General features: G+C 35.0%; 7 protein-coding genes across 7 annotated transcripts; 2 read left to right on the forward strand and 5 right to left on the reverse strand.

The window, feature by feature from the left end:
• Positions 1–1924: 1924 nt before the first annotated feature.
• Positions 1925–3985, reverse strand: LOC106322684 (probable E3 ubiquitin-protein ligase LUL1). The gene is made up of 3 exons (XM_013760786.1): positions 2775–3985; positions 2240–2684; positions 1925–2145 (listed from the first exon to the last, which is right to left on the reverse strand). The coding sequence occupies exons 1-3, from the start codon at positions 2990–2992 to the stop codon at positions 2017–2019; spliced, it is 792 nt and encodes a 263-aa protein (XP_013616240.1). The 5' UTR covers positions 2993–3985; the 3' UTR covers positions 1925–2016.
• A 603-nt stretch (positions 3986–4588) lies between these two features.
• On the reverse strand, positions 4589–5019 carry LOC106325970. The gene has a single exon (XM_013764019.1). The coding sequence runs from the start codon at positions 4901–4903 to the stop codon at positions 4712–4714; it is 192 nt and encodes a 63-aa protein (XP_013619473.1). The 5' UTR covers positions 4904–5019; the 3' UTR covers positions 4589–4711.
• Positions 5020–5571: 552 nt separating this feature from the next.
• Positions 5572–6863, reverse strand: LOC106325304 (mediator of RNA polymerase II transcription subunit 7a). The gene is made up of 6 exons (XM_013763344.1): positions 6734–6863; positions 6471–6609; positions 6326–6395; positions 6091–6257; positions 5945–6018; positions 5572–5788 (listed from the first exon to the last, which is right to left on the reverse strand). The coding sequence occupies exons 2-6, from the start codon at positions 6603–6605 to the stop codon at positions 5728–5730; spliced, it is 507 nt and encodes a 168-aa protein (XP_013618798.1). The 5' UTR covers positions 6606–6609; positions 6734–6863; the 3' UTR covers positions 5572–5727.
• A 433-nt stretch (positions 6864–7296) lies between these two features.
• Positions 7297–9704, reverse strand: LOC106320465 (laccase-11). Its single transcript, XM_013758838.1, has 7 exons — positions 9508–9704; positions 9222–9373; positions 8894–9138; positions 8677–8805; positions 7675–8598; positions 7477–7608; positions 7297–7419 (listed from the first exon to the last, which is right to left on the reverse strand). Exons 1-6 carry the CDS (start codon positions 9607–9609, stop codon positions 7478–7480), a joined length of 1683 nt encoding a protein of 560 aa, XP_013614292.1. The 5' UTR covers positions 9610–9704; the 3' UTR covers positions 7297–7419; position 7477.
• Positions 9705–15006: 5302 nt separating this feature from the next.
• LOC106319226 (probable cytokinin riboside 5'-monophosphate phosphoribohydrolase LOG6) lies at positions 15007–18132 on the forward strand. The gene is made up of 7 exons (XM_013757502.1): positions 15007–15223; positions 15578–15675; positions 15760–15790; positions 15925–16024; positions 17446–17516; positions 17605–17748; positions 17939–18132. Exons 1-7 carry the CDS (start codon positions 15083–15085, stop codon positions 17963–17965), a joined length of 612 nt encoding a protein of 203 aa, XP_013612956.1. The 5' UTR covers positions 15007–15082; the 3' UTR covers positions 17966–18132.
• A 414-nt stretch (positions 18133–18546) lies between these two features.
• On the forward strand, positions 18547–20851 carry LOC106319236 (isocitrate dehydrogenase [NAD] catalytic subunit 5, mitochondrial-like). The gene is made up of 7 exons (XM_013757514.1): positions 18547–18805; positions 18880–19232; positions 19331–19460; positions 19556–19630; positions 19831–19940; positions 20034–20106; positions 20402–20851. Exons 1-7 carry the CDS (start codon positions 18638–18640, stop codon positions 20591–20593), a joined length of 1101 nt encoding a protein of 366 aa, XP_013612968.1. The 5' UTR covers positions 18547–18637; the 3' UTR covers positions 20594–20851.
• Positions 20852–21520: 669 nt separating this feature from the next.
• LOC106326231 (indole-3-acetic acid-induced protein ARG7-like) lies at positions 21521–22339 on the reverse strand. The gene has a single exon (XM_013764254.1). It carries the CDS (start codon positions 22312–22314, stop codon positions 21979–21981), a length of 336 nt encoding a protein of 111 aa, XP_013619708.1. The 5' UTR covers positions 22315–22339; the 3' UTR covers positions 21521–21978.
• Between the last annotated feature and the right edge of the window lie 83 nt (positions 22340–22422).

Genomic DNA, 22422 nt, shown 5'->3' on the forward strand with positions numbered 1-22422 from the left:
TAAACCCTACCTAACCCTAAACCCTACCTAACCCTAAACCGTACTAACCCTAAAAAAGCCTGCCTAAAACCTAACCTTAAACCCTAATTAAACCCTAAACCCTACCTAAACCTAACCCTAAATTGCCCTAATAATCTCAAACAATAATCTCAAAACTTAAAGCTAAAAAATATTTATTTTGATAATGTTAATGTTGTTTTGATATTTAAATAACAAATTACATAGCGGATTATTTTATTGCCAAAATATTTTGAAAGCTGTATATCTTATGAATAAAAAGGTAATTTATATTTTAATAACATTAAATTTTGTTAAAATAGAATGAAAAACTATTATCATAAATAAATAAAGAATTTTGATGAAATTTGAAAATCTTCGAATCAATAACAATTAATTAGTAATATTTCAAAAACCCTTAAACTATTATAGCAGTAGAATCTCAAAAAAAAAAAATTAAAGTTCTCAAACATTTATTTGCCAATAAGAATCCTTAATATTTAGGGTTAGTAGGGTCTAGGGTTAGTAGGCCAATAAGTTCTCATTCAAAAAAAAAAAAATTCTTTGCATAAATTTGAAACAAGTTTTGTTTTCTCACTAGAGACCCAAGTTTAAATTATACCACTAGAATATTTTAATATTTAATTGTTCAGAAATAACAAGATAATGTTCTTAAAACAAAGTATGTTTTATATACACTACTAAACTTAATATCCCAATGGTTTTATTAAGAGATAAAGTTTTCTTTTGGTTTTATCGACAATGAAACTGTACTATTTATAGACCTTAATGCCAAAATGTCATTCCAAATCTAGTACTATTGGACAATTAATTTTGTATTAACTTCCTAGTAAATAACTTAAACTAGAACTTCACCCGCGCTCCCACGCAGGTATTTGATTTAACTTGTGTTCAACGTAAACTCATAAGTTTTATAAAAAAAAATATTTTTTTTTATGTTTTGTAATTGACATATATAGTAGAATATATTATATTATATTATAATATAAATTTATGATAATAATCTTTTTATTTGTACATAATTTTTTTAACATGTTGTTTTTATTGTTAATTTATTTTAAAATGAAACAATATACTAATTTTTTTTCAATTTTTGCATTAATTTTCTATGGAATATTATTAATTTTATGATATTTTGTTTTTTTAAAAAAAATTGAACTCTCGAAATTTTTATATTTGATTAAAATATATAAAGTAATACTGTATTAAAAATTGTTTTATATAATATATACTATATATTTCAGTTTGTGTTATCTCCCTTTGATACAAACGAGTTAGTTAATGTTCGTACAATATTAATAATGGTCAATATATGAATATAGATTTGGTTAGGTAAGCTTTGGAATTGTAATTAATTAATTTAAATTTATTTTAAATGTTGTGGCAGAATTTGTAAATAAAAAGAAATACAAAAATGAAGTAATTTATACTCCTATCTATGTTTCCAAACAATTCACATTTATACTGTTATCTATGTTTTCAAACAGTACCAAAACCAAAAAGTATTCAGTTTTAATAATGTTAGATGCCGAGTGAATAACTTGATTTACTTATTGCTCAAATAATAACTCAAAAGCATGATCGTGTAAAATCGCTCGTCAAGTACCACCTACTTGTGGGGGATGTTGAACAAGTTGGCAAGTTGCTCCCCGGCTTGAGATGGAACGTGCGAGTACTAATAATGGCAACGGTCTTGCCTTCGGTTTCATTCTTGGTTAAGTAGTCTCTGAGATAGTTCATGTAAGAACGAACTACTAGGATTGTGTTGAGACCCACAGACCTTACATAGAAAAGCACATGGAACCTCTACTTGAGCAAGACTGCACCAACCTACATCAATGGTGGGAAGAACACCATTGTGTCACTAGACTTTAAGAACTTAAATGTAGAGGAATACACGTTTAAGGATTGGGTAAACATAATAATATTACGATTATAACATTCAATATTATTACAAATCAAATACAGCTATTATATTACACAAAGTTGATTGCTTAACTAAATATGTTTATCTTCATTGCTGTAACCGTTTCCCTCGAGCTCCACAAGCCTCTCTGCAGGTTGTCTGCACACTGGACACTCATTTTTCTGAAACCTTAACGCCTTAGCACATCCGCTACACATACACTGCACACATAATAAACCAATTCAAAAACTCACAACAGAACAACTTTTGTTTGTTGCTGCTTGCTTGCTTCTTTACAAATGAAACATTACATACCATGTGTCTGCAGGGGAGAACAATCGTATCGCGCGCTTCAGACAAGCACACAACGCATTCTTTTCCCTGGTCAGTTCCATAGATATCCTGCAGCTCATATCTGGCCCCATTCACCCATAGCAACTGCTTCACCACTCTTATCTTAACCTCACCTTTCTCCTTCACAAAGGTCACTTGAGTAATCTGCGCATTCCTAGACTTTCCTTCTTCAGGAGCTGCTGCCTCCATCTTAACCGCCAGCGGATAGGTACAAGTTCCAACCTCCTCCTTGAACAGCTCTGAATCTTCAAATAACGACAAGTCCACACCAGTTCCAGACGGCTGTACGTACTTGTGGCCAAGTCCTCCCTTTTCGAAATCAAAAGTGATTAATGGTAAAGTATCTCCCTTCGTCGCTGTGAGATTGAACTGTGAGTCTTCTTCCGCAAAGAAAACGAGTGTGATCCTGTTCCTCCCCACCAATAAAACAAACCAAAAAGATTCAAATAAAACAAACAAGCCACGTGGTAGAAAAAGTGGAAAACTAAAAAAAAACCTTCCGGGGACGGTTGCATCGAACGAGAAGGAGACGAGGAGTTGACCCGGGTTCTCCGGGTCGGGTCGGAGCCTCAGAGTCTCCTTCCTCAGATTAACTTCGTTGCGGATCGTGGCGGGCTTCTGGTACTCGATGTAAGGAGGCGGCGTCGTCGCGGGGACTTTGTGTTTTTTTCCACCGTCTCTGATGCGGCAGCAGCAGCAGAAGATGTTCCCCATGGTTGATTTTTCTTTGATCGATTGATTGGAAATTTTGGAGGATTTTTGAGATGAATCGGAGTCAAACTAGGAACAAGTCAATGCTGTGGCGTCATTATTTAAGCTATAATCAAGTAAACGTCTTTGTCCTTAATAAAAAAAAATAGTACTAAAATAATTGATTTAGTTAGGACCACTAATCTATGTGTAATAATCTCGCATAAAGGTCTTCAAAGTCTATGATAGACGGAAAGTTATTCTCGACCTACTAATACTAATTGTTAGGCTTATGTTAATTTGTGTGGTTTAGTGGAAAACATCGGTTAAAGGCTTAAAAAAAGCTAACTTGCGTGTGTGGAATGGATTACATCATCGGGTCATTATTAGTCAATATTTGCTTCTTTTTCTTTCAGAATTATTCCTAACATTTTTTTGGTAAAATGTCTCGATTGTAGAACGTACACTAATAATCAACAGCAAATATTTTAATTATGAAATTTAGGTATGATGATATATCTTAAATCCCAGGTTGTGAGACTATATATATACAAAGTTCATATAACGTAAAAAGGTGATCTTATATCATCTTGACAATTTTTTGATGATCTTAAATCTTTATTTCATGACTATATATATATAACGTCAGTGAAAAAGGAGTCTGGATTCTGAAAACATCCAAACATATTATCAAGATACATTGGTGACTGTGAATTTCACAAAAATGGAATAAACAACACAAAAATGGAATAAACAACAAAAATACAAAATCTACAACAACTCTCGAGTCTCGATCTCATGTTGTTGTATGAGTTTTTCTTCATCTTTTTCCTCGTATATTGTCCCCAAAGAAGGCGAAGCTGAGACCCTCACCGGGAAAACATGAATTGCCGGTACAACTTCCAAAGGTCCGATCATCCTCGCCATTCCAAAATAAACAGTAGTGAAACTAAGCTATCTACTTCGAATTAGACTTGATAAGTACAGTAGTTTTCGACTTTGCTCTGTAGTCGAGTGTGGAGATTATCGAATACTGGTGATACTTATAGAAGGATGAGTCATTATCATCGTGTCAGAGAAAGAGGGTTAATGAGGAGAGCAATTAGTAGTTTAGTATGAATGCGAAAGTCACGTGGGGAAATATGTAGTGGACGACGCGGTCTGATTTGTCGTCGCACATGATACTTATGTTTCATAGAGATTGACGCGCTTCTAGTAAAAACAATGAGGAGTGACGCGTATACTGCCTACGTTGCGACACGTCTGCATGCCCCACATGAGAAAGGCATCATGTGGTTATAATTATAAATCATCTCACCAAACAGACCTGGCGATGTGTGATCCTGGTTTTCGGTTTAACTTTGGTTTGTTGTCCGGTTATTAGGAAAATTCATCTATGGTTTGATGGATAGACTTTAGAATATTTTTCTTTCATTTATTCGTTAGTATATATGAAAATTGACTAGCTGGACCTGATTCCTTACCGTATCGGTTCGGATGGAGACTACATAGTCATCAGCTCGAATTTGAACATATTGTTCGTGCGATATTACGAAGTGTTCATCGAACTACAAGACGTGAAAGTTCCAAACAAAATCCCACAGAACTATTATCATAAGATAGTCGAGAAATAGATGAACTATTAATTATCATGAGATATCATTACAAAAATACAAACTCTCATCTTATGCATATTTATAGCAAAATACAACTATCTAAAAACAAGAAAGATCAGAGGGATGATCATAAGTCTTCCTCATCATGCTTTTCATCGTCTTCTTCGGTCTCTCGTTCTTCTACAATAGTCTCAAGAACCGGAGAAGTAGATGGTTTCTCCGGATAAATTATCCGCGGAGGAGCCGCCTCCATCCACCAAGCCACATCTCTTTTTACTTTGGTCAAGTTTCGGTCGCACCTGTTATCAAAGAAACACATGATCGAGAGATTTGAAACTGCAGAAACAATTAAAGATACTACGTTTTGTGTTGAAGGAAGTGTTATGGTTCAAGGACATATATAGAGAAAGAGAGAATGATTGGTTGATTTGAATGGTGGACAAGTGGACGATCCATAATGAACGATGAAACCTACAAGAATATTCTAGACCCTCAATTTTTTTAAACTACATGAGCATCTTTATGCTCCTACACGTTCCTTTCAAATGCTAAGATATTTGTTTATACGTTGTATGTCGCTTTTGTGCAGCTGCATCACCCAAGCAAATTAATTAATGGCCAGATTTTTTTTGCGGTCAATCACACGCCTAAGATAGTTAATTAGTATCTTGGCAAATAGGCTGCACTATAACACAGTTTAAACTGAGTTTTACACATTCGACTTTTATGTGCTCAGCTAAGACGAACATTTTTAAGTAATTGAAAACTGAAATGATACGCATTCCTTCACAATCAAAGTGGTAAAAGCTTTCAGAAATTATACATTCTTTTGGACCTTTATACAATGATTTCGATGGTACAATGGGTTTGATTTTAAGTCTAAACGTTTCAAGTAGCATAGACAATCATATATGCCCACCCACATAAGAGTGTCATGAGCTCTTTAATACTTATGGGTTGACGATATGAGCAACCCATGAGATCAAATACCGGTTAATTCTGGTCTACTACAATCCTGATACACTGTATGAATCTACTAAGTCGTGTGCTCTTCAACCTTGGATTAGTGTTAACCATTAACAAAAAAAAGCTTAGAGTGTCAAACAGAGAAATATAGCTTTTACATAAAATGAGTAAGAAACTCTATTGTCCATCTAAAGTGACGAAAGCATCCTTTAGAAGTCGCTGTGCTTCTTCTCTCCTCCTGCACACAAACCAAAAACCAATTAACTGTCTGCTTAATTCTCTCATCTTCACAACACATTGAAAAAAAAACCATAAGAGCAGATTAAGAACTACCAACAAGTTTTTAAACAATCTTTATGAATTTACAGATTGATCTCAATACCATAAGACATACCTCTTAATGTCCTCCACAGCTTGCTTCCGCTGTTGAATCTGAAGCTCCATAATATGAATAAGCGTTGCTCTCGCCTGAACATCAATAGCAGATTAAAAACAATTAACCGACGAAAACACGCTGTAAAAAAACAGCATCTCCTTTACCTGGTGAGGCCTCAATGAATTGAGAAGGTGATGCAAATTCTTGAAGATCGACGATATGTCACCAATCCTCTTAGCGTACTGAGAAGGCCTCCCAACCAAAACATCAGCAAGCTCAAGTATATGTAACTGAAGCTCCCTATTCAAAGACCTGAGTTCCTTCTTGTAATCTACACCAAGATCATCATCAACTCTAGAAGCTTTGAAGCATAACGAGCATAAGGAGAAAAGACATTACCAACATTAGAGTCTTTGGGATAAAGCTGAGGCACTCCTTGCTCTTCTAGGCTTGGAAGAACATCCTCAGTCTACCAACAAAAGTCAAAAAATTCAAAAGCTAAACTCATAAAGTTTGAAACTTTGACAAAGAGGAAGAATCTCACAGTGTAATTGCCACCGAAACAAACGTAGGTTCCTTCGATCGGAGGAGGTGGTTCAGGAGCAGAGCTAGGGTTTTCAGAGTAATCCTTGTAGAGTCTGTAGTACGGAGGAGGCGGCGGGTACGTGGCTGTAGCCATTCTCCTACAATCAGATCGTATATAATCATCACTAATTACAATGCAAATCTCGATCTATATTCTAAAGAGTTGGCGATTTTTGTAGAGATTGAAATGGGGGAACTATGGTTTACATCGAAAGGACAAACCTTTTTAGGGGGGGGAAACGAGGATGATCGAAGATGGAAGGAGATTGATTTCGAGCTTCGGAGATGATGCGACGACGGCAAGGAGCGAGGAAGAAGGACAAAATGTGGTTAACCTTTGCGAGATACCGGTTAAATCAGACGGGTAGAGTAGACTCGGTTTAGTTCAGTTTAATTAACAGTTAACTAGAATTTGAAGTCATTTTAGTTTAATTAGTTTTTAGATGATTTGAGAATTTATAATAATTTTAGATAAACCATTCTAAATTTTATTTTTTTAAGAAAATATTTAATTATATATATATATATATATATATATATATATTTTGTAACGTAATGTTTCAGTAAAACATTTTAAAATCGTTAAAACCTAGTAAAATTCATAATTTCAAAATATTTTATAAAAATAATTAGTTCAAATGATATTTTTAAATTCATGTTTTAAACTTTTGATATAAACTCTCATATATTATCATCATTTGGATTTGATGGTTTTAGGTTCTTATGTTCTTTGACTTGTTGTATAAAGCAAGAAACAATAAACAAGAGATCTTGTTGTAAAATATTTAATTACATTTCTTATGCAAATTATGGGGTCTTGTTGTTGTTGTTCAGCCCCACATGAAACGATCTCAAGCACACAAAGCAGCAGAAAGAAAAATACAATCAACAAAGAATGTCATCAGCGAGACTTGAACAAATATATAGGAAGAAGTAAGCGAGTGAATGTGTTCCGGTTTCAGATTCTTAACATGATGGATAGTCCTTGGGCGGTGGTAGAACTGAAAGCTCAGGTGTATCCCCGTTCTCGACGACGAAAGCCATCTTTAGACCCCACATTGTGTGGACTTCCAAGTGACAGTGCATAAACCAAACACCTACAACAACATATTCCTCGATCAGTTAAGCTGCTTATCATATATATGTGCATTGATAGATCATACCCGGATTATCAGCTCTAAACCTGATGGCGGTCCAACCACCAGTAGGTACTCCAACCGTGTTTCTCTCGGGTGGGTCAATGAGATTAAACTTAGCCGGATCTGTCTTGGGGTCAAAGTTTCCAACACCAGTTCCAACCACAAAGAAGTTGTAGCCATGAAGATGGAAAGGATGTGACTCAACGGTTAGGAGATTTGTGTCTTGTAAGACAAGCTCAATTGTCGTATTGAACTTAACTCGGCTCAGTCTAGTCCCCGTAGATGTCCCGAGGTTAGCCGTGAGTGGCACACCGGTGTAGTTAAACGCTTTAGGCGGTCTATCTGGGAAGTCTGTCCTGAAAACTCCTGGGAGGTTGAAGTAATGAGCTTTCAAAAGCGCGATTTTTGGCATAATGAAAGTGATGTTGTTTATGGAAGCCGCGAGATTCGTCCCGTTCACACAGGTCGGGCACGCGTTAATGCCTAGCCCTATCGTGTAGAACAATCGACGGTCGACTTTTAAAGGAACAAGAGCTGGAAAGTTTGGTGTGTTGAGACTCCTAAGCTTTCCGTTATAGTCCAAAGCAAATGATGTGTCGTTAGGTGAAGGAAGCTTTGGTAAGATTGGTATGACCGTGTTTGGTACGCCTTTGTATTGAAGAATAGCTGTTACGGTTTTGTTGTCTACTGATACTGGAGCGTCCATGAACGGACCAGCTGCCATGAAGTAACGGTTTGGAGAACGGTCGGTTTTGACTAGAACGTTTGTCGTTTGACCTGGTCCGATTAAAATAAATTTGGTTGTAAATGGTTTAGTGTAAACTGCATCGATCTCCACCACGGTCATGTCGTGGCCTGCGATCCCGAAGAACAGCTCGTCATTTAGTGCAGCGTTGATGATCCTCAGAAGGTATGTTTTGCCGGCTTCCACCTCCACCACGAATGTGTCTATACAGAAACAAATTATTTAACTAAAATGAATTATGATCCGGTTAAAACCGGTTTTATAAGGTTAAGAAGCCTTACGTTTCTCGGAACATGGAAAGAGCGGTCCGGGTTTGCCGTTTATGGTATGAGCATCCGACATAGGAGGCGGTGCACCCAACTGGTTGGCTTGGTTAACAGCCGTCTCAACGTCTCCGTTCCACCATTCTCCTATAAACAAAGTTTTTTTAAAAATATGAGAAAAAGCCCGGTAAATTTGAGCAGGCTAGACCAAACCGGTTTAATTATATTCACTAACCGAGGACTATGTTGGTTTCTTGGTATGGCTGTGGGAAAGGATATGGTTTTCCTGGTTGAGGCAAGATGACAATAGCTCCATACACGGTGGCTCGTAGCCAGAGGATGTGTGCATGCCACCAGAGAGTCCCACGTTGTCCGGTCACGTTGAAATCATAAACATAACTTTGTTCGGTCTGCATCGGACATTGAGTTATGTACGCTGGACCATCCGCCCAACCATTTCGGTACTGTTTAAGTCCATGCCTATAAAAACAAAACGTTAAAAAATTGGCTCACAAAAAAACATAGACTAAACGGGTTTGAGACGTAGGAAAGAGAGATTTTACCAATGGATGGACAAGTTGTATTTTACGTGGTTGGTGACGTTGATAATGACTCGATCACCTTCTCTTGCATAAACCGTTGGTCCAGGGAACATTCCATTAACTGTGACAATCGGTTTAGCATTGCATAACCGGCTTACGTTCTTCATTTGAACCTGTTCAAAATTTCAAACGTTGATATACAACAAAACCCTACATATATAGTACAACTCAACAATTTAAACCAGTTAGTCAAACCAGTATATAGTTTAAGTTCCGGTTTATATTCACCAGGAAATCAAACACGTACATCGAATTGGTACTTCTTCACCGCCGCATCCACCGGAGAATCGCCAAGAAACCCAAGAAGATAAAAGAAAAGAAAGAGAAAACCCGGGTTTAGGATCTTCATTTCCGGTTCAATCTTCCGGTATATGCAATGATCAGGTTTTATTTGTATTTAAACTTTTATTGCTCTTGGTTATACAAATTGTATTGTAGATATCGTGGCTGGTTACAAATGCTTATATAATGTCATAGTGCAAACAAAAGGTGGTTGGTGAATCTCTCAGAATATATAAAAATAAAATTTCTTAGATCTAACGGATTAAACTATATTATTAAGAAAATTTTGAAAATATATAATCGAAGAAGAAGGCTTTTAAGCAACTTTCTGAAAGACGTTGGCGAATCAGCGTTACGTTTGTTAATAATATGGAGTACCTTCGAAGTTGATATCTGAGCTTTAAATCTTTTTTGTTTACCATGAAAAATTATAAAATACAAATATTTCGGTTCAAGTCTCTCCAATTCAAGAAAGTTTCTAGATGCATTCCAATACTTGTTTCGTTGTCCCAAAAACCCTATAACTTAATGTTCAAAAAAAAAAACCCCTATAACTCAAAATGAAGCTTTCTTAACAAAAACATCCTCAGCTCAAAGGCATTAACTTATTTGAGAAATTTAATTAAATTATTTTTCGTAAGCCTAGTTTTAACATTTTGAGAACTTAAGTATTTTATTAGAAATAGGTCGATTGTTTATAGATTTTGAAGATTGTCCCAGTAATACTTAAATATTAACACACAAACCCCTTAAAAGATTACCAGGCATTACCAGGCTAATATTTGATTTTTGAAAACTCTCTTTGCAGGAACATGTTGCTTAACCAGTCGTTAAGTCTTGTATATTTTAATTTTATTGGCGTAAACATTTGTTTGCAATAGTGATGTTTTTGGGTAAGGGAGAATGACTGGTCTTTGAATCATGTTATTTTTTTTGTACAACGAGATCATATGAATAAGTTTCAAAAATTAAATCTCAACCAACGTATTTTAATATACACGTACAGAAGTTGGTCATTTTATACTAATTTGTTGAATTGTCCAAAAGCCCATATGTAAAACAATAAGATAACTCATTTTCATACTAAGTAAACCCAATTGAGGTAATCTCCACAGGCCGAAATGGGATGTACTACTAGTATGACATACAATCTCCATATCTAGTTTTATATACTCGTCATATACACACATTTAATTAGTTTTAATTCTTGATATATATGATATATCACTCATTAAAAAAAAGTAAAAAAAAAGGCAGTGAATTACCCATTTTCCTGAAGAGAGAATGTGAATGCTCTGGTGGTCAGCGTAAGTCGAACCCAGGTGGCCAGCGTAAGTCGAACCCAGGTGGCTTCCCGTATTGGAGCTGAAGCTCCCTCAAGTAATCACCACTGGGCTAGTGTACGTTGGTTAAAAATAAAAAATAAATAAATAAAAAGGTACTGCAGAGCTCCTTTGCTTCTAAGTTTTTAAAATGAAACCGGAAGAAGTATTAGGCTTGACGATAGAGATTGACACTAGAATAAGCGTTATTTTTAGAAGTTATTTATATATGCATTAAAAATAAAGCAATCGCTGTTATGAACCAGATTGTGGATGACTCATAACCAAGAGATTATGATTTGTAATCTTTTCATTTATCTATGACGGTGTAATCTCCTATATAAAGAACTTCTATGTTATGAATCTCCTATATAAGGAACTTCTATAGACTTTTCCATTATTTTTATAACAATCGCTTTGTTTTTTACACTTATTGGTGATCATCATCATTCTACGGCGTCGACACAGTCATAAAATATGGTTATCTGGGGGAAATAATTCTCAATCAAATAACCAAGCTGAGGATAGATTTTATAAATGCCTCAAAGATGAGGATAAGGATCTTCCCATTAAAATTTTTAACTTGTCTTTGGATACTTTACGAACTTTCCATTTCCACAATTTATTCGTCACTTTATATCCAACTACTTTTTGGAAGTCGGCAAGATGGTCCAAAATCGGATGGTTTTATAACTTGTAGGCGGAAAACCGATCTGAGTATTGGTTTATTTGCTCTATAAATAGATAGACAAATTTAGACGAATTATTCTTGGGTTCACCCCCTATGATGAACCTCTAGGTTAACCAACCAATAAAGTTTCATTATTTCAAATTCGGTATCTTTTAGAAAAAAAAACAAAATGTTGTCAAGTTATATTATATTTTCTTAAAAAAATATATTAAAAAAAATAGTAGTTACAAAAAGAAATTTAATTTTTTTAGAGTCGTCAGCAAAACACTAAACCCTAAATCCTAATCCCTAAACCCTAAACCTTTGGGTAAACGCTAAACCCTAAACCCTTGGATAAATCATAAACTCTAAATCAGAAACACTAAACACTAAAACCCTAAACCCTAAATCCTAAGCTCTAAACCGTTGAGTGTTTTAGTGTTTAGTGTTTTTGATTTAAAGTTTAGGATTTATCCAGGGGTTTAGGTTTACCCAAGGGTTTAGGTTTTAAAATTTAGGGTTTAGGGATTAAGATTTAGGTTTAGTTTTTTCTTGACGACGTTAAAAATATTTTTTTGTAATTTTTTTTTTTTTTTAAAAAAAAATATTTTTTTGTAATTACTACTATTGTTTTATTTATTTCTTTTTATCTTTTTATTTTAAAAACATAATATAACTTGACAATATTTTGTTTCATTTTATAAAAGATATCAAATATAAAATAACACAATCCTATTGGTTGGTAAACCTAGTAGTTCACCCTAGGGGGTGAACCCAAGAATAAGTGAATTTAGGCCGACAAATTAAGTGAGTTACTAATTAAAGTAGGTTAAATTTACTGAATAGTAAGTTGGTTTCGGTTTCAAGAAAGCATACTGATAAAGAAAAAATGGCTTTAGCTATAAATGGAAATTGGTTTGTTTACCAATCGGGTTGCTTATCCTAGATCAAAAAAAAAAATATATATATATGTCAAATCAAAATATTTTCAACCATCACAAGTTTTTAGAACTTTTGCTTACAATTTAATGTTTTTTCTTATTTGTGCAGTGACAAATTTGGATTATGGATTAGGAGAGACAGCACATTGCTTTTGCAAAAGCGAAATCTGTCGTATTAAATTCAAAACCAATCATGCATAAATTTATTTGATCTAGGATAAGCAACCCGATTGGTAAACAAACCAATTTCCATTTATAGCTAAAGCCATTTTTTCTTTATCAGTATGCTTTCTTGAAACCGAAACCAACTTACTATTCAGTAAATTTAACCTACTTTAATTAGTAACTCACTTAATTTTTCGGTCTAAATTGACTTATTGTGTTGTTTTATATTCGATATCTTTTATAAAAGGAAACAAAATATTGTCAAGTTATATTATGGTTTTAAAATAAAAAGATAAAAAGAAATAAATAAAACAATAGTAGTAATTACAAAAAAAAAAATTTAACGTCGTCAAAAAAAAACTAAACCTAAATCGTAATCCATAAACCCTAAATTTTAAAACTTAAACCCTTGGGTAAACCTAAACCCCTAGATAAATCCTAAACTTTAAATCAAAAACACTAAACACTAAAACACTCAACGGTTTAGAGCTTAGGATTTAGGGTTTATGGTTTTAGTATTTAGTGTTTCTGATTTAGAGTTTATGATTTATCCAAGGGTTTAGGGTTTAGGGTTTACCCAAGGGTTTAGGGTTTAGGGTTTAGGGTTTAGGGATTATGATTTAGGGTTTAGTGTTTTGCTGACGATTCTAAAAAAATTAAATTTTTTTTTGTAACTACTATTTTTTTTTAATATATTTTTTTTAATTAAATATCATTTTTTAAAAGATATCGAATTTGAAATAATGAAATCTTATTGGTTGGTTAACCAATATTCTGATCGGTTTTCCGCCTACAAGTTATAAAACCATCCGATTTTGGACCATCTTGCCGACTTCCAAAAAGTAGTTGGATATAAAGTGACGAATAAATTGTGGAAATGGAAAGTTCGTAAAGTATCCAAAGACAAGTTAAAAAATTTTTGATCAAAAAAAAAAAAGAAGAAAAAATATATGTCAAATCAAAATATTTTCAACCATCACAAGCTTTTAGAACTTTTGCTTACAATTTAATGTTTTTTCTTATTTGTGCAGCGACAAATTTGGATTATGGATTAGGAGAGACAGCACATTGCTTTTGCAAAAGCGAAATCTGTCGTATTAACGTGACAGTAGTAATGTATAGCAAAGACCCATCAATGGCATAGGGACAGATTCGTGTTATAATAAATTAGCAATTCTACCAGGTTCTCATTTTGCCACGTACTATATAATTTATATAATCCACTTTGTTTAACCTCTGCTATTTTGCTTTATCTTTTATCCAATCGATAGTTGGAATACTAGGGTTACGGTAAATTGCAAAAGTGACTACAATGGCGACTTCTATGAAAAGAAACATGATAGGATGACAAGTTTTTCAGGACATAATCGATACTGTATTTGTCAGGGCCATGCAAATAACTACTTTAGTTCTTGGGACAAATATGCAACTTTGAAGAAAATATATATATATACCGGATATATGTGTTATGAGGGTTATAGTAGTGCATATTTGATCTATACATTTTTCACTTATCTCTCATTTTGTTATAGAAAATACTGATTAATAATTAACCGACTAATCGCAGTATTTTTTTTTTTTTTTGATAATCCAGGGGTTCCCCGCTTCGCGGGTCATTCCCCTGGGCCCGGTCAGGCAGCGGTCCACTTCATCCAGGAGGGCTTTACCTGGGCTGGATCGAACCCAGTACCGCTTTGGTGTCCAGAAGAGGCAGGGTAGTTTCCGCATGGGGGGAATCGAACCCGGACAGTGGCGGAGGGAGAAAAATCTTTTACAGGGGTCAAATATATATAAAACATGTATTTTACCATGGTCAATAGGCTAAATTCTTCATATTTTCTGTAAGAAATACATGTAAAATTTCTTTTTACAAAAAACCACATGGGTCATTTGACCCACCTGAGACCATGCTAGCTCCGCCACTGAACCCGGATGGTGGTTGCCACCACAGGTCCGTCCTGCCACTTGGACTACCTCGTCCGGACTAATAGCAGTATTGGTATTATTGATGGGGAACAGACCGAAATTCGAAACAATGTATGAATTGCTGTTTTATTATAGATAGTTGATATATAAGCATGAAATAATCACCAACTTATAGACCAAAGAATAGAGAAATAGCGCTCCACTCGTGTGAGGGCCATTTTGGGATTGTGCTATCAGTTAGATTTTAGAATTTAGCTGAATGCAAAAATAAGCAAAGGCCAAAAAGTGGTACACACGAATGGCCACGTTTCTCACGTGCCTAATTAAACTCTCTCACTAAAAATATCTCTGAAAGAAAGAGATCCACGTTATAACAAAAAAAAGCAGAACGTAAGAAAGGATTGTAATAGAAGAAGAGAGAGGTAACCAATTGTAGTATTTGTCTATAAAAACAATTATTCCTTTGACATCATAAGAATCAGTAACAAACTTAGAGAAAAGGTTTAGACTTTGACAATGGAGGATGCAGGGGAGAAAATTAAAGAGATGACAAAGGAACACAGTTCAAGGTTTAAGAGCATTTGCGTCTTTTGTGGGAGTAGCAATGGCAAGAAAGTTAGTTATCAAGATGCAGCCATTGATTTAGGCAAAGAATTGGTAAAATAATATTGCATACGATCTTTTTCTTTCATTTTCACCTGTTGAGATCTCCTTATATTTCTTCTGGTAAAAAGATCTCTTTATATTTTTGAAGAAATTATTTCATTTTTTATATATGCTATCGGCTGATCCGGTCATTTTTATAACGCTGGTATTTATATTTGTAAATTATTCGTCACATTCATCTGGTATTGTGTAAAAAAATTGCCTTTATCTACAAGAACATCATGAAGGTTTAAAAAAGAAGCTTGAGTTCTATAAAATTAGTGTTTAGTAAAAGAGTTTATACGTCAGTTATTGTTTTTAAATAGGGAAAAGACAAAGTTTAGGTTTCGAAACTTTGATTGTCAGGTGGCGAAGAAAGTTGATCTTGTTTATGGTGGAGGGAGCATAGGCTTGATGGGTTTGGTCTCTCAAGCTGTTCATGATGGTGGTCGTCATGTTATTGGGTAATAAATGGCACATAATTTACATCATTGATTTTTTTTTTACCGATGATGAAATAAATGTATGTTTTTAATCCTATGGTGTAGAGTAATCCCAAAGCTCCTCATGTTGCAAGAGGTACGTATTTGTTGACTTATTTATGAGAAAATGGGAGGAGTAATGATAATGGTGGTGATAATAACTTATGCATTTTAGTTTCAAAAAAAAATAACTTATGCATTTTGTTAACTTATTTCTCACAAAAAAAAAAGATTACTGGAGAGACAATAGGAGAAGTGAGGGAAGTTGCAGATATGCATCAGAGAAAAGCTGAGATGGCTAAGAGTTCTGATGCTTTCATTGCTTTACCTGGTAAATATTATCTCTTTAACCTCTTTCTCTTTTTTTATATTACAATTAATATCATTTTTGAAAAATTCAAAACATTTTTGATAATTCATTTGCGAAAACCTTGCCACTAAATTTTGAGTTACAAACAAAAAATTGAGTTACAATGAAATGTTCATAACAAGACATCCATTTTCCTTACGAATATATATGGATTCGGACTCACATGTTTACACATGTACTAACTAAAATACAATATGATGATGTAATTTTAGCATTGTTATTATTGATAATTTTGGTGATGATCTCTATAAGTATGTTCCAAAAGTTAGTTTGAATTTAGGTTCGGAATTATAGATTAAATAAACATACGTGGTTGTTGGTGTTCACTGAATTTCTTGAAAGTTAATTAGGTGGATGTGTGGTGTTTTATTTTTTCCTACATTTATGTATTTAGTGCTTTAATATTGTTTTTGTCATTATACATAACACTTCTCTTAAACACTTTTCTTTAAGAAGTGCGTTTAATGATATGTAACATGTGGTTGATATGATATATGGAAGATCCCAGGGGTCAAATAATTAAAAAATCACGATAAATAGCTTTAAAATAAATTGAATTTTCCTTTTGATCCATCAACATCCAAAAGCAGTGGAACTTATATGTCGACGACAAGGACACCTATTTCTTATCCAATCTGAGATATTTTAAAGGATGCACAAGTGATTTGATTTTAATAATTTTGAAGTGATTTTAGTTAAGTTTGAAAATTTGGTACGATTTTTGTTAACTATTTTAGAATGTTATTTTAATTATGAGAATTAGATTTTTATTTTTATAATTAAGAAACTCTTCTCAAATACCCTAAAACACTTGAAGTATTCTAAAATCAACAATTTAAATTTTGTTCAATAGTAGTAGATTCCAAAGTATTTTATAAAATAAAAAAATTCAATAACACTAAATTTTAAAATTTACGGTTGAATAACAATGGATTACCTAAAACAGTGAATTTATCATTTTAATACAAATCATTTCGACCTTCTAGTTAAATACACCCTCTTAATGTTATCGAAGTATCTAAATATATAGTTTTTGAACAGAAATTACAAAGATCATATTATTATTAACTGCATTAATTTTTCTTTGGGGGGGGGGGGTATTACCACATAAAGTTAGTGTACTGTTATATAAAGTTTACGAGAGCGAATATTTGGAGAGGGACAGATTGATATTATGTAGCAATTTGTAATGATCATCACTAGTGCACTAACCTTTGACCTTTGACTTTAAAAGTACCAAAGACAAGAAGAGAAGGAACTTATCATAATTCAGATGTTGACATATTAGAGGTCAAAAATGAAAAAAAAAAGCTACAACTATCTACCAAAAATTTACCATTCATGCCACTTTAGCAATTGAAACGAGTCCTCACTGTCATCAGGTGGCTATGGTACACTAGAGGAGCTACTTGAAGTGATAACTTGGGCACAACTTGGAATCCATGATAAACCGGTATGTAAATCGGGCTAGTTTGTTTATAAGACACATACTAGCATTAACCGATGGAGATTGATATAATATGAGTTCTTTTTTCTCGCAGGTCGGTTTATTAAACGTTGATGGATATTACAATGCTTTGCTATCCTTCATCGACAAAGCGGTCGAAGAAGGATTTATTCTTCCAGCCGCTCGACATATCATCGTATCCGCGCCAACCGCAAAAGAGTTGTTTGAGAAATTAGAGGTAAAACCGATAGAAGTTACATTTAACCCTAAGCATATTCAAATCTCCTTCTGGCCTAGAACTAATTTTGGTTTGATTTGGTAGTCAAGCCACTAAATAGAATATGTAAACAAGTTTTTCTAATTGAAAATGCTAATGTAAGTCCAAGTTCGGTTTAACAATACTGATCAAGTTGATTGGTTTATTGCAGGAATACGTGCCTCATCACAACAAGTAGACGCATCAAATTTGAGTCTCGAGACGAGTCATAATGAAAAGTGTTGAAAATTTGACATTTTTTCGATGATTCACGATTGATTATTTATTATAAAAATCAATGTTCGGATTGAAATAAAGAGCATATATATATTGTAAATATGTTTTCTGAAATTTTGTAATATACTATTAAGTAAAGAAAAATACTATAAAGTACGTAGTGCATTATGTTTTAAACTATAGTGAGTTTATATATGTCAGGTAATTCAATACGCAAATATTTAAAATCTTCTGAACCAGTTCTCACTGATGCTAAGGTTGTGTTGTATTAGGACGATGCAACATGAATTGTACATTCATCCAAACAAAATATAGGATAAACTTGTTGTATGATGTTCAATAAGGTGTCACATGTTATTGCATGCACAACAAGGTCAATACGAACGCGTTTCATGTCTACTACCCTCGTTATTGGGCTGACATAGAAACAAATATAAATCTTTACTGGGCCTTAGTTTTCAAGTTCGTTCCGTTTTACATATAAGCGTACACACTCCCTGCCGTTTTACATCAGTCCCTAAGTAAACTATAGATACTACGCAGCGTTTTAACGGAAGAAGGAATATTCGCCGTCTTGCAAAATATCTCCGCTTCGAATAGTTTCGTCGCTGCGTCCCTTTGGTGCCTTGAAGAGATGACCATGGCGGCAGCAACCTTCGCGAAACGCCTGATCGGAAGCCGATCTACCTCATGCGCAGCCACTTCCGTCGCCAGAGCTTTCTGCTCGTCCACCACTCCAATCACCGCAACCATGTTCCCCGGAGACGGGATCGGTCCCGAGATCGCCGAATCCGTCAAACAGGTTTGAATCAAATATACTAAAATCGTGATTCGCGGGAATCGATAAGTCAATTGTAGCTGATATAATTTGTTTAGGTGTTTACGACGGCTGGAGTGCCGATTAACTGGGAAGAGCACTACGTCAGCACCGAGATAGATCCGAGAACGCAGAGCTTCTTGACCTGGGAGAGTCTCGAATCCGTGCGTAGGAACAAAGTCGGTTTGAAAGGTCCGATGGCGACTCCGATCGGGAAAGGCCACCGCTCTTTGAATCTGACTCTTAGGAAAGAGCTGAATCTATACGCTAACGTTAGGCCTTGCTATAGTCTTCCTGGTTACAAGACTCGTTACGATGATGTGAATCTAATTACTATTAGGGAGAATACTGAGGGAGAGTACAGTGGGCTTGAACATCAGGTTTTTTTTAAGCTTTTGAGGAATTGTTTTTTGTTAGAATTGTTTTTTTTTTTTTTTTTTTTTTGAACAACCTCTTTGAATTGTTTCATAGTACATCGAAGTATGTATTTTTGATCTCTAAATGGATAAGCGTCTTTATGCATGAGTGTATAGTGTCCATGGAGTATGCTTTTCACTATGCTAAGACTCATGGGAGAGAGAGAGTTTCTGCTATTCATAAAGCTAACATTATGCAGAAGACTGATGGTCTTTTCCTCAAGGTCTGCTCCTTTTTATAACGCCCGAGGATACATTCAACATCTTCTTTAGTCTTCTTCACCGTTTGTTCTTTACCAACGTTTAATTTCTTTTGCAGTGTTGTCGTGAGGTTGCTGAGAAGTATCCTGAGATTACTTACGAAGAGGTTGTTATTGACAACTGTTGTATGATGGTAAGTTACTACTCCATATCTACCATTTTCAATTGGTTAGTGATCTAGCTTGCCTTGCTGATTTTGGAAGCTAGTTTTCGCAATCACTTGTACTTTGACTTTGGTTTTAGCCACTAATTTTATTTGTGGAACAAGTCCATTCTGTGCTTATATATGTATTATGAAATATATGTGACTAAGAGTCTTGAGATGCCCTGCAGCTTGTGAAAAACCCAGCACTGTTTGATGTATTGGTGATGCCAAACCTGTACGGTGACATTATCAGTGACCTGTGTGCCGGATTGGTGGGAGGATTAGGATTGACTCCAAGGTGAAACATTTGTTCCTTCATCTTTATTGTTATTATAAATATGATTATGAGCTAAATCAACTTAAAGGCCCTTCTTTTTCTTCTTGGACGCAGTTGTAATATTGGGGAAGATGGTGTAGCCCTTGCTGAAGCAGTTCACGGCTCTGCACCTGATATCGCTGGAAAGGTTAGTCCTTAAAGCACGTGATCATTCAAATTTCATAGATAATTCTTTCATTGCTACAAAGTGAACCTGGTCCAAGTCTTACAAAATGAGCAAGTAGAATCAAAAGCTGCAACGGATAGAATGTTACTTAAACATTCTTTCAAGTATTTTATGCGTTTTCTTGGTAGCATATAGTCAGATGGTGTGTCTCCTTATGGGTTAATCTAAGGATCCAGTGTTGAAAGACTAGAACATGATTTCAAATGCCTTGTTTTTGAATTTGTTGTCCTTGTTGTTTTGGGTGAATGATGTGCAGAACTTGGCGAACCCAACAGCGTTGCTACTGAGTGGAGTGATGATGTTGCGTCACCTGAAGCTGAACGAACAAGCAGAGCAAATCCACAGCGCAATCATCAACACCATAGCTGAGGGGAAATACAGAACGGCAGATCTTGGAGGTAGTTCGACCACCACGGACTTCACAAAAGCAATCTGTGATCATCTCTGAACAATCGTAAAAAAATCTCAATTCTTTATGGAATCTTTCCTTCGAGGCTTTAAGCCTTCTCTTAGCCTCTGGGATTCTTCTTGTTTTCCTCGTTTTACGATAAGAATAAAACAGGCAATTGCTTTTGAAGTTACATTGTTTCTTCTGCCTCTAAAACGTCTTTTAAAAATTCTCTATGCCGCAAGGAAAGATTCATAGCACAGAGACAGCTGTGTTGTTCTGTAATCAATCAGAAGAGTTTTGTTTTTCTTCCTTTAATATTACAAACCTGTCTATGTTCTTCACATCAAACGTGTTAGTATTATTTTGGTAGCATTATTTTTTTGACTGAGGAAATTAAATCAAAATTGAATGAAATGGCATAATTGCTCGGACTACAATAAAAAAGCAGAGCCTGCCGAGAGAATGACTATGTAGTAACAAAACATAAAAAGGAGAAATTGGTCTACCCAACTAACTACTGGTCAGCTCTGTGATTATAAAACACTCAACTCAAAGAGCTTCACTCACCACTAAACCACTTGTGGCTCCAACACAAGATCTGAATCTAAGCCTTTCTCTCTCTCTCTCTCTCTTGTCAGATTCGTCATCATGGCTTCCTCTAACTGCGACGGAGTCCTCCTCGGAATGGGTAACCCACTCCTGGATTAAGAGTTTCTCACCAAAGGAGAAGCTGGTTGACACCAACGGTGCAGGTACTCATTTGATAACCCAACCAAACCTCTTACATTACTAGACAGAAAGTAACATGAGGATATTATAAGCTGATTCTTATCATCTTCAAGCAATTTTTCTTTCTTTCTCAGTAGTGATCTCAAACATTAGCTTCTCTTTGCATCAAATTTACTCCCAAAAAAAAAACATTAGCTTCTCAGTGTCGCATAATAATATGAATATTAACTGCCATTTTTGTTGACCTCTCTCATAGGTGACGCTTTTGTGGGAGGATTCATGTTACAGTTGGTGAAAGAGATATCGATTGAGGAGTGTATGAAGGCTGGATGCTATGCGTCCATCGTGGTAATCCTAAGATCTGGCTGCACTTAACCTGACAAGCCTGACTTCAACTAAATTGATAGTAGGCCAATCCTCAGTTTTGTCATATCTTCCAAAAAAAAACAAGTGTCTTTGATTCAACAAAATCTAACGATGAGTGTTCTCTTTGGCTTTTTTAATCACCCTTGTATTACCATAATCATTTATAATTGATATCATTATTACTATATATGTCGAGAAAACTCATATCAATATATCAGCTACTAAGTAAAAATGGCTCATATTACAAGTGTGTTCATTAATTCTACATATATCTCAAAAGGACCATCTCACATCAGCAAAAAAAAGAGAGAGACTAAACCGTAGAACATTGAATGAGAGACTCATCATCAAGACCATGAATTACGGGGAGAAGCGTTTTGGAGGATCTCAAGGAAGAGAGTTTCATCGCAAGAGATACAAAGCTTGGAATCTCCGGACGTGAAATCATCGTATACTTCGTCTTTTGATTGATCAAGCAAAGCCCTGATGATGGGATCGTGAAGCAGCGTGATCTTGATCACGAACCTCTTGTAACTCTCCTCTTCCTTGCCTACGTACACCACTAGGTGTCCTTTTGGTACATCATGTGGTATATGAGGTTCCTCCGCAGCGGCCTTGTGCTTGGCTACTCTGGTAGACATGTGCTTCCATGCCTTTGTGATCAGCTTGCTCTTCTTCATCATGTTTGTTAGAGAGTGAGATGAGAGAGAGAGAGAGAGTGGGAGATGAAATGTAAAGAGGTACTATGTCGTACGTGTATATATATACACATAAAGTCACAAACATAGGTC

Source organism: Brassica oleracea, chromosome C2 (genome assembly GCF_000695525.1).
Source record: "Brassica oleracea var. oleracea cultivar TO1000 chromosome C2, BOL, whole genome shotgun sequence".
Taxonomy (NCBI): Eukaryota; Viridiplantae; Streptophyta; class Magnoliopsida; order Brassicales; family Brassicaceae; genus Brassica; species Brassica oleracea.

Bases quoted from the DNA above. Each gene is read 5' to 3' on its own strand.
- LOC106322684 (XM_013760786.1), bottom strand. From the start codon at position 2,992: ATGGGGAACATCTTCTGCTGCTGCTGCCGCATCAGAGACGGTGGAAAA. The intron at 2,685-2,774 runs GTTTTTTTTTAG...GGGGAGGAACAG, and splicing joins GATGCAACCGTCCCCGGAAG to GATCACACTCGTTTTCTTTG. The intron at 2,146-2,239 runs GTATGTAATGTT...TTATGTGTGCAG, and splicing joins TTCTCCCCTGCAGACACATG to TGTATGTGTAGCGGATGTGC.
- LOC106325970 (XM_013764019.1), bottom strand. From the start codon at position 4,903: ATGTGTTTCTTTGATAACAGGTGCGACCGAAACTTGACCAAAGTAAAA.
- LOC106325304 (XM_013763344.1), bottom strand. From the start codon at position 6,605: ATGGCTACAGCCACGTACCCGCCGCCTCCTCCGTACTACAGACTCTAC. The intron at 6,396-6,470 runs GTGAGATTCTTC...TTTTGTTGGTAG, and splicing joins GTTTCGGTGGCAATTACACT to ACTGAGGATGTTCTTCCAAG. The intron at 6,019-6,090 runs GTAAAGGAGATG...ATTGATGTTCAG, and splicing joins ATTCATTGAGGCCTCACCAG to GCGAGAGCAACGCTTATTCA.
- LOC106320465 (XM_013758838.1), bottom strand. From the start codon at position 9,609: ATGAAGATCCTAAACCCGGGTTTTCTCTTTCTTTTCTTTTATCTTCTT. The intron at 8,806-8,893 runs GTTAGTGAATAT...CTTTGTTTATAG, and splicing joins AGAAACCAACATAGTCCTCG to GAGAATGGTGGAACGGAGAC. The intron at 8,599-8,676 runs GTAAGGCTTCTT...GTTTCTGTATAG, and splicing joins CTTTCCATGTTCCGAGAAAC to ACACATTCGTGGTGGAGGTG.
- LOC106319226 (XM_013757502.1), top strand. From the start codon at position 15,083: ATGGAGGATGCAGGGGAGAAAATTAAAGAGATGACAAAGGAACACAGT. The intron at 15,676-15,759 runs GTAATAAATGGC...CCTATGGTGTAG, and splicing joins GGTGGTCGTCATGTTATTGG to AGTAATCCCAAAGCTCCTCA. The intron at 17,749-17,938 runs GTAAAACCGATA...GGTTTATTGCAG, and splicing joins AGTTGTTTGAGAAATTAGAG to GAATACGTGCCTCATCACAA.
- LOC106319236 (XM_013757514.1), top strand. From the start codon at position 18,638: ATGACCATGGCGGCAGCAACCTTCGCGAAACGCCTGATCGGAAGCCGA. The intron at 19,233-19,330 runs GTTAGAATTGTT...TAAATGGATAAG, and splicing joins CTTTTGAGGAATTGTTTTTT to CGTCTTTATGCATGAGTGTA. The intron at 20,107-20,401 runs GTTAGTCCTTAA...AATGATGTGCAG, and splicing joins CACCTGATATCGCTGGAAAG to AACTTGGCGAACCCAACAGC.
- LOC106326231 (XM_013764254.1), bottom strand. From the start codon at position 22,314: ATGATGAAGAAGAGCAAGCTGATCACAAAGGCATGGAAGCACATGTCT.